The 10,347-nt window shown below is 38.9% G+C and overlaps 1 protein-coding gene across 1 annotated transcript; it reads right to left on the bottom strand.

Moving 5' to 3' along the window:
- Window positions 1-9,280: 9,280 nt before the first annotated feature.
- On the bottom strand, window positions 9,281-9,832 carry LOC142525915 (uncharacterized). The gene has a single exon (XM_075630199.1). It carries the CDS (start codon window positions 9,830-9,832, stop codon window positions 9,281-9,283), a length of 552 nt encoding a protein of 183 aa, XP_075486314.1.
- Window positions 9,833-10,347: the final 515 nt, after the last annotated feature.

Genomic DNA, 10,347 nt, shown 5'->3' with positions numbered 1-10,347 from the left:
GTTGATATCATACCATACATGATACTACCAATGACTGACGCATATGTAATACGTGTCATCATCTCTATCTATTCATCAGTTTTGGGACACATAGCTTTAGATAGAGCAACACCATGACACATTGGTATGTATCTGAAAGGGGATCGGTTACGGTGCCCGATTGCGCAACGGAAGTTTTGAAAAATTATTTTTCAACAAAAAAAACAAAACCGATCACCTCACAATATGTGTAGCAAATAACAAAAACAAATATGTCATACATAGAATGTTTAAGAAATATAACTATCAATCTCTTAAGATTGATGATGACTCCAACTAAGATGTGAAACACCTTAGCTCTTGAATGATTGACCCTCTACAAGCTTTCCTTGCTCTTGGACTCCTTCCTTCAAATTAGGTCCACCACCAACAAGCTAAATCCACCTTACACTTGCACTAGAAAATGTAAGGCATTTTTCTTTGAAAAGTTTTGTGCTTTCATCAACAATTGATTAAGCAAAAATGGAGGAGAATTTTGGACTCAAATTTCGGCCAAAAACATGAGGAGAGAAGGGAGGAGGAATTTTCTTGGTGCTTGAAAAAATGATAAAGTGCATGAGCATGCCATGCATTGTTTAATGAAAAAGTTGCCTCCAACCTTCACCTCCCTTGCATGTTTTTTAATTAGGCTTGTAACAATTACAAAGCCCATGGTGTTAGGATCGAGAAAGAGTTTAGAGGGGGGGTGAATGAACTCTTTCAAATTTTATTGTTTTTGAATTTTTGCTATCAACCGTTTTTAGGCGGTCGAAAAATATTTTCTCAAACGGTTGAAAACTTGAACTACTGGTTGTGCGGAAAACAGTTCAGAGTTTTCAATGACCAATAAAATTAGTGACACCCTCAACAACAATAAGTGACTGAGAAATATTTAAGCATGCAAGAAATAGATGACACCGGATTTTATGGATGTTCGGAGTTTGAATACTCCTACGTCACCCCTTCTTCCTTTGTTAGGAAGGATTCCACTAAAAGACTTTGACTTTACAAAATGTTTGTAACAGCCCGATCCAACCAGGACTTATCACACTGCCTGTATTGGAACTCTTAGTGATCACTTTACACTTCTGGATATTAAGAACCCTTAGTTCTCCAAACACCACAAATTTTAATCAAATAACCACCAGGTTACTGATTTGAAACAGTAGTTTGTTTGAGTAGCACGAAAAGATCCTTGGATGATCAAGTATGTTTTTGTTGAACTGCGTGCAGAGAGAGCGAAGATGAATATTGACTGTGATTGCGCTCTCAGATTTCTTTTGAAGGCAAGCTCAATAATCTTTTTATCGCTTCCCACGTTTAGCTTGCATCCCTCTCTGTTGATATAGCCGAATGACTTAACGGTCGGAAAGGACAGCTAACGTAAACCTGAGCTTCTGAATCAGATGAGTCGCTTTCATCTTTATGAGCAATAAATGTTCGCATTTAATCTTCCTTTTGCTCATCATAAATCTGAAGCTCTTTCCTTGAGGATTTCCTCTTAAGGCAACTGTTCTTTTAGCATCAGAATGCGAAGTCTATCTCTGAGCTTCCTTTCTGGGATAGAGATTTAAATGCATATCATTCTTGGAATTGATGTGTAACCGTTGACTTCAAGAAGTTTGAATGCATTCAACCGGTCAGAGAATGTCTTTTAGCAATAAGTGATTCTCTTAAATGAACCGGTTCACTTTTGCCGTAATCTGAAGAATCAGCAGTTGAAAATCAACGGTTGAGAAACCTCTAGGTTTTTGCCGGTTGAGCTTATTAGGATTCCAGCTGCGGTTGATTTTGATTTGTCATACACCAAAATTCTTGAAACGCTATTTTCATTTCTTAACAATTTCCCCCTTTTTGGTGATGACAAAACTGAGCCGTAAGTTTCTTTATCAGAGTGAAAAACCAAGGAACCAGAAATTGTATTACTAAAAACCAAGGAGCCAGAAATTGTATTATACTACTATTTCTTAAGTCCTGAACTCTGTTCCCTGGCTTTAGCCTTGTCTTCCTTTTTCTTCAGGACTGCTAATTCTTCCTGAATTTTCTTTTCCTGCTTTCTTTCCCCTTTTTTGACATCACCATGAACAAGAAATTCCATAATTTCTGTAAGTTGAGCACCTTGGGCGTCCATTTCAAGTTGAGATATGACTGCAGAATCATCATTGGCTGTAGGACATGTAGAATCAAAGTTTTTCCTTTTCAACTGTATAATGATTCGAAGAGTGCTTTCTTTCATTTGAATCTCTAGAAAGTCGCATCTTTGAAGAGCGGTTTGAATGTCTGTCGTTTCGGCCCATTCCAAAATGGACCGTTCAAGCTTGGCAGCTGCTTGTATCTTCCCGGTTTGGAGGAGCGAATCAAAAGTGACAGCAGTGTGATATTGAACACATTTATAAAACATCTTTATTTTTGTCTGAACAGCCTCATTGACCCGCTGACTTGTGAGGATGATGGCTGTATGAACTGCATTGTTTTGTGGTGGATTATCAATCATTGCCTGTTTGCCCTTATCGGAGGAGAGAATAATAGGAACTCCTGAATAGGAGGATTGGATATCTGTTTCTGTGATTTGAATTCCTTTCAACTTGGTGACAGATACTGCAGGGATAGGGGCAGGGATGAGCGGTGCAGAGATATGCTTGACCAGCTTAATCTTTGTTGGTTGTACGGTTCTCCTTTTCTTGAAAACCTGAGCAACTGGAACATCATCTTTGGACTCATCATCAGAGCTTGTTTGTAAAACCAGTTTTCTTTTGGCTTCTTTGGGAGTAGAGACACTCTGTTTCTTTTGTTTCACAAACTCAACACCAGTTTCTGTTTTGACAGGGACGTATTCTTCATTTGTCGTCTTGTTTTTCTGAATGAATTTGTCAACCGATACCCAAGAAAACAGTTTGGTTTTTCCAACCTCAATCATGTCAACCGGTTGGACTCCTGCTTTGATCAACATGTGGCATATTTGAACCGCGAAGCCGTGAGATTGATTGTCTTTCTTAATCATGGCTACCAGTATTTTGAAAAGAATATTAGACCAGTTGATCCCTAGATTGGAGGAGATGGTGGCCATAACAAGGAATTTCTCCATATGCACCGGCTTTGGCAAGAATTCTTTTTGCCACAATATCAGCCAACAATCGAAATTCGATCTTTAAATCTCGCTTCTGGCATGTTGGTTGAGAGATAGGAGAATCAGTGAGTGAGAAGTTTCTTCGCCAAATATCAGCATTGCCATCTGGCAGTGTAGAGAAGTCAGTGATGCCAGCCGTTGGTAAGCTAAACAATTCAGCAAACAATTTCTGGGTGAAGATGAAGTTTTTGTTTTGAACAGAACAAAGAATTTCTCCGTTCTTCATGCGAGCAGAATCAAAGAATTCTTTCAGTAATGTATCGGAGTAGTTGTAGCTGCAGCCCAGAAATGTTCGAAGCCCAGATTCTTCGAGTGAGCGGAACATAGCCTTCATAGACTTGTTGGGCATCGAAAAGATGGATGGGAAGTTGATGGCTAGTGTATTCTGTGCAATAGAGGCAGCCATTTGTTTTGAATTTGCAAAGAATTTTGTTTGCTTGTTCCTGCAGAGTGAGCTTAGATGAGATAACACAGTGAGAACGATGATGTGAATAAAGGTATGTATGTCCGGTTCAAGAATGCACTAGTTAGTCCATGTGGAGGACTATTAGTGGAGGATTTTTCTAAAATATTTGAAAATTTGGACGGCGGTAAAATGAGTATTTTTAAATTTGAAGGAGAAAAACGTCACTTCACACAGAAGCAGTCGAAGAGTTTGAGTACTTTTTACGAAAATGACGTGGATGTATTATGTCCACAGAATTTGAACCGGATCATTGATGTGATTAGGTAGGGACCGGTTAAAGAAGATAATAATTATTCTTAACCATTGTTCCCCCTAAATACGTGCATGAATGACAATGAACCGTCGGTTGCTTATTATAGAACGCTTCACATTTCCCACCGCAGTCATGATGACATAGACTTTTGGCGCTTGATTTTTATCTATAAATACAAGCAACGATGTTAGCAATAAAATCAAATAAGAGAGATGGAGAGAGATAACAGCCCGGACTTAGCCAAAGAATTCATGAATTCTGTGGTGGCTTCTCGTAAAAGAGCTATTGAGGATCGAGTGATGAAGAAAACGCTGGCCATGTGGATGAAAATCCAAAGACTCCTGTTCATCTTTGAGGGCGGGCTGGCTGCTTCCTCCAGAGAGATGGCGGCACTGGGAAGATATCGGCGACGTCTTCGCGTGGCTGATAATGTTGGCGTCTTTTCTGATGATAGCGTTTATCTTCTCATGCTGTTCAAGGAGAGGAGTGCTCTGAGAAGGATAGCCATCTCAGAGGAGTTTTCACGTATTTCCATCGGAGGGCTGAGCAGCTAGTTTGCATCCTGGAGGTTGTACGTAGATAGGGAGATTAAGAGTGTACGCCTCCGCCTCTGTTGATGTACTGCCCCCCGCCTCTAATGATGTACTGCCCCCGCTACTTATAATAAGATAGTTTTATTTTATATTACTGACTGTTTCTTTCCTTTTACTTTTATTTCCTGCAAAATTAAACTGAGCATACACAGGAAATAATCATATCATGATAAGTCAATCAAACCAAGCATATTACGAAAATAAGAGAATTTAGCCTCGGGTAGTGGTTTTGTGAAAATATCGGCTGTTTGTTGATCAGTATGAACATATTCAAGCCGTATTTCTTTCTTCATGACATGTTCTCGGATGAAATGGTGTCTGATATCGATATGCTTTGTCCGAGAGTGCATGACAGGGTTGTATGTTATGGCTATAGCGCTTGTGTTGTCGCAGAATATGGGAGATTCAGCAGCTTGGATTCCATAGTATTTTAACTGTTGCTGTATCCATAGCATCTGAGCACAACACCTTCCGGCTGCTAAGTATTCTGCTTCATCGGGTGATGTAGCGATTGACGTTTGTTTCTTGCCGGCCCATGAAATAAGTCTTTCACACAAGAATTGGCATGAACCACTTGTGCTTTTTCGATCGATTTTGCATCCAGCATAATCTGCATCTGAGTAACCAACAAGATTAAAACTTGAATCTTTGGGATACCAAAGACCCACATTGGCAGTTCCTTTCAAGTATTTGAGTATGCGTTTAGATGCAGTAAAATGAGATTGCATGGGTTTAGCTTGAAACCGTGCACATAAACATACGACAAACATAATATCAGGTCGACTCGCGGTTAAGTATAGTAAGGACCCAATTAGTCCTCTGTACATTTTTTCATCCACCGGAATTCCCCTTTCATCTTTATCTAATTTGATTGATGAACTCATTGGAGTGCTGGCTTGAGAGCAATTTTCCATGCCAAATTTATTTATCATATCTCGTGTATATTTGGCTTGATTAATGAAGATACCGTTTTCAGACTGCTTGACTTGCAGCCCTAAAAAATAGTTTAATTCGCCCATCATACTCATTTCAAATTGTTCCTGCATCATCTTAGAAAATCTTTCACATAACTTAGGATTAGTTGATCCAAAAATAATATCGTCCACATAAATTTGAACAAAAAGTGAATGATCATTTCTGGAGAATTTAAATAGAGTTTTATCAATTGTACCAATAGAGAATCCATGCTCGAGCAGAAATTTGGTTAGTGTGTCATACCATGCTCTTGGAGCTTGCTTGAGTCCGTATAGAGCTTTATCCAGTTTGTAAACGTGATCAGGAAAGGCATGATTAACGAAACCGGGTGGTTGTTCTACATAAACTTCCTCATTTAATAAACCATTCAGAAAGACAGATTGAACATCCATTTGATATACTTTGAAGTCCTTAAATGCTGCAAAAGCTAGAAATATTCTAATAGCTTCTAATCTGGCAACAGGGGCAAAGGATTCATCAAAGTCTATTCCTTCCTCCTGTCTATATCCCTGAGCCACTAGACGAGCCTTATTTCTGATGATTAAACCACTTTCATTCATTTTGTTTCTGTAAACCCATCTAGTTCCAATTATGTGAGCATCATTAGGTCGAGATACTAAGTGCCATACTCTGTTCCTTTCAAACTGATTAAGTTCTTCTTGCATAGCCTCTATCCAGTTTGTGTCTAGCAAGGCATCATCAATTTTATTGGGTTCTATTTGAGAAACGAAAGCAGCCTGCATAAATTCATTTATCATCTGATTTCTAGTTCTAAGAGGAGCAGTAGGGTTACCAATGACCAGCTCGAGTGGATGATCCTTGTTCCACCGGAGACAAGGTCCATATGGATTTGGCTCGGTTGGTTGATTGATGTCATTTTCTTGTGCTGGTGCCTCTTCTTCTATTTGTATGTTCTGCGGTTGATAATTGTTTTTTGGTTCATTTGTCTGCTGATTTTGTTCTTGACCGGTTGGGTTTTCTTTGGAGATGGTTTCACCTGTTCTTCTTAGGTCTATCTCATCATCATCATTGCTAGCTTCAAGGTTAGCAGCTTCAAAATTATTTATCAGATCATGCATGCTACTGTTGCTATTGTCATGACATATAGATGATTCATCGAACACAACATGTATGGATTCTTCGACAGTGAGAGTTTTTTGATTATACACTCTGTATGCTTTACTCACTGCTGAGTATCCCAGAAAGATGCCATTTTCAGCCTTTACATCAAATGCAGTGAGATGCATTTTGCCATTTATATGAATAAAATACTTACAGCCAAATATGCGAAAGTACCCCACTTCTGGCAATTTGCCGGTCCATACTTCATATGGAGTCTTTTCATGATTTTTATTAATCATAGACGGATTCTGAGTGTAACAAGCTGTGTTGATGGCTTCAGCCCAAAATCATTGTGAGATACCAGATTCAGCCAGCATGGTTCTAGCTGCTTCCTTCAGTGTGCGGTTCCTTCTTTCTGCTACTCCATTTTGTTGTGGCGATCTTGCAGCTGATAACTCGTGTTTAATGCCATGATCTTCAAGGTAGGATGACAGGTATTTGTTCAGAAATTCAGTTCCTCTGTCACTCATGATTCTGTCAATTTCTTCCCTTTTCTCATTTTGAAGCCTCTTGAGCAGCTTAATTAGTTGATCGGCAGTTTGATCTTTGGAGCTTAGAATAATACCCATGTGAATCTAGAGAAGTCGTCAATAACTACAAGAGTGTATTTCTTTCTCCCTAAGCTCATCACCGGAATAGGTCCAAACAGGTCCATATGAAGGAGTTCCAAACATCTTGCTGAAGAGTTTCTTCCCTTGCTTTTGAAAGTTGATCGAATTTGTTTTCCTAGCTGACAAGCATTGCATACTTTATCTTTGGCAAAGTCAACATTAGGCAGTCCAGATACTAGTTTAAACTTACTAATAGTAGCAATGGATTTGAAATTTAGATGATTGAGCCTTTTATGACATAGCCAATTTTTATTACCATTTAGAGCAATGAAGCAAGTAGATGCATTTAAACATTCATCATTCCATTCTACTCTATAGGTATTTTGACTTCGATAACCAGTCAGCACAATGGTGCCTGCATTAGTTTTAACCATGCATTTGTCTTTATGAAATTCAACCGTATACCCATTGTCACACAGTTGACTTATACTGATCAGGTTATAACATAAATTTTCTACCAAGAGAACATCTTTAATGATGATTTTGCCATGAATAATCTTACCCTTACCCATGGCTTTACCTTTAGCGTTGTCACCGAAAGTGATTGTTGGCCCCTTGAAATTCACAACTTCTGACAAGAGATTTTTGTTTCCTGTCATATTTCTTGAACATCCGCTGTCTAAAAACCATGTTGATTTTTCCAAGTTTTTCTTCTTTAGTTCCTGAAATTTCTAGATAAGAAATTGGTACCCTTTTTATTTGGGTCCTGAATTAATTAGACCCTTAGGAATCCACACTTGAATTATCCTTGCAGATTTTTTGTGATGTATTCCAGGGTAACCATGATTGGATAAATAATCTGGTGGTGAATGCAATATATGTTGTTCGGGCCTTTGGTTACTGTCATTCAATCTATACATCTTTTGAACTGGTCGGCAATTGTAGTAATTGTTAGGTCTGGTTCTTGAGTGATATCCAGTTGAGCCATCGTAACCGGTTGAGTTTGGCCTGGGTTTGCGCCAATATTGTTTGGATTTATCACTCTGAACATAACCCAAACCATGTCGCCTCCCATTATTCTTCAGATTCATATTTTGAATGCCTTAGTCTTCAGGCTTACCATGTTCATTTACCGAGCTAGATCTGACAAATTTAATTGATCTTAAACTGTCTTTCTCTAGTAACGGTTGAGTTGAAGCTTCTGAGGTGCTGCAATCATTGATGTTGTAACCCAGCCCAGTTCTGTCTCCGGCTGGTTTCTGCATCTCATGCATCCTATTAAGAGAAGCAGAGGACTTGTTCCAAATATTGATGGTATTCATTAACCTTTTGTTTTCGTTTAGTGTAGCATGGAACAATCTTCGTAAATCATCATTCTCAGCCGCTAGCAGACTTAACTTAACTTTCAAACTTTCAACCTCTTTGTGCTGCGAACAGTTAGAGAGAGTTGACTTGTTTTTTAAGTCTAGTTTTTCTGCTACAGCTTCATTGAATTTCATAGATAGTCCTTTGAACTCATTTATCATGTCGTGTAGTGCTATAACAAGATCTTCTCGTGTAAATTCTTCAGAGTTAAAGTCAAATACCATTTCATCTGTGGATTCTTGATCTTCCTTGGCCATGAGACACTCGACTGTCTGTCTTCGCTTTCACTTGAAGATGCCTCAGAAGAGGATTTTTCTGACTCGGTTTCAGCCCATTTGCCTTTGTCTTCTTCTGCAATCAGAACTCGCTGATTCTTTTTCTTGACGAATTTCTTGTTGTCTTTGAACCGTCTTCTATTCTCCTGTTTCTTTTCATCCTTCTTTGGCCTGTTACATTCTGCAATAAAGTGTCCCTTCTTTCCACAGTTAAAACAACCTTGACCATCCTCAGTATGGTCCTTTTTAAAGTGAGGTTTATTCATTTGAGATTGATTTTTGCGCATGAATTTGCTGAATTTCTTAACAAAAAGAGACATGGCTTCATTGCTTAGTTGCTCAGCCGATTTCTTACTTGTGGACTCTTCGACCGGAAGAGTCACTGTAGCAGCTGCCAAAGCCTTTGTTTGTTGAGTTGCGGATGGCTCTTGTTCAGTTTGTATTCCAAGCTCAAATTCATATGCTTTAAGATCAGCAAATAGATCATGGAGTTCCAGTTTGTTCAGATCTTTCGATTCGCGCATTGCTATGGTCTTCACATCCCATTCTCTGGGAGAGCTCGCATGACCTTCAAAGCGATTTCTCTGTTGGAGTACTCTTTTCCAAGTGAGATGAGCTCGATGATAATGCTGCTAAACCGCTCATCAAATTCTGCAAGAGTTTCTCCTGGCTTCATCTTTGCATTATCAAATTTTTGGATAGCCACGGTCAGTTTGTTTTCTTTGGTCTGATCATTGCCTTCGCACAGTTGAGTAAGTTTTTCCCATATCTCCTTTGCAGTGGTACATGTCTTGATTTTGGCGAACATGTTCTTATCCAGAGTCTTATAGAGAATATCTTTTGCAACGTTGTCCAGGTTTGCTTTCTTTTTATCCTCCGCTGTCCATTCAGATCTATGTTTCTCTATCATTTGAGGAGCACCTTCGGTTGTACCAACAGCTGTGTTTACTTTCATGATCTTCATTGGTCCATCGGTAATTACAAACCACATATCGTCATCATGTGCTGCTAGATGTGCCTGCATGCGAATTTTCCAATCATCATAGTCTTCCTTTGAGAACATAGGAATTTTGTTGAAAGATGCCATGATTATTTGAATGATGTCAATGTTTAGAGAAAACCCTGCTCTGATACCACTTGTTAGGATCGGGAAAGAGTTTAGAAGGGGGGGGAGGGTGAATGAACTCTTTCAAATTTTATTGTTTTTGAATTTTTGCTATCAACCGTTTTTAGGCGGTCGAAAAATATTTTCTCAAACGGTTGAAAACTTGAACTACTGGTTGTGCGGAAAACAGTTCAGAGTTTTCAATGACCAATAAAATTAGTGACACCCTCAACAACAATAAGTGACTGAGAAATATTTAAGCATGCAAGAAATAGATGACACCGGATTTTATGGATGTTCGGAGTTTGAATACTCCTACGTCACCCCTTCTTCCTTTGTTAGGAAGGATTCCACTAAAAGACTTTGACTTTACAAAATGTTTGTAACAGCCCGATCCAACCAGGACTTATCACACTGCCTGTATTGGAACTCTTAGTGATCACTTTACACTTCTGGATATTAAGAACCCTTAGTTCTCCAGACACCACAAATTTTAA

Source organism: Primulina tabacum, chromosome 15 (genome assembly GCF_025594145.1).
Source record: "Primulina tabacum isolate GXHZ01 chromosome 15, ASM2559414v2, whole genome shotgun sequence".
NCBI classification, from domain to species: domain Eukaryota; kingdom Viridiplantae; phylum Streptophyta; class Magnoliopsida; order Lamiales; family Gesneriaceae; genus Primulina; species Primulina tabacum.
This window is presented reverse-complemented; position numbering and strand designations above follow the sequence as displayed.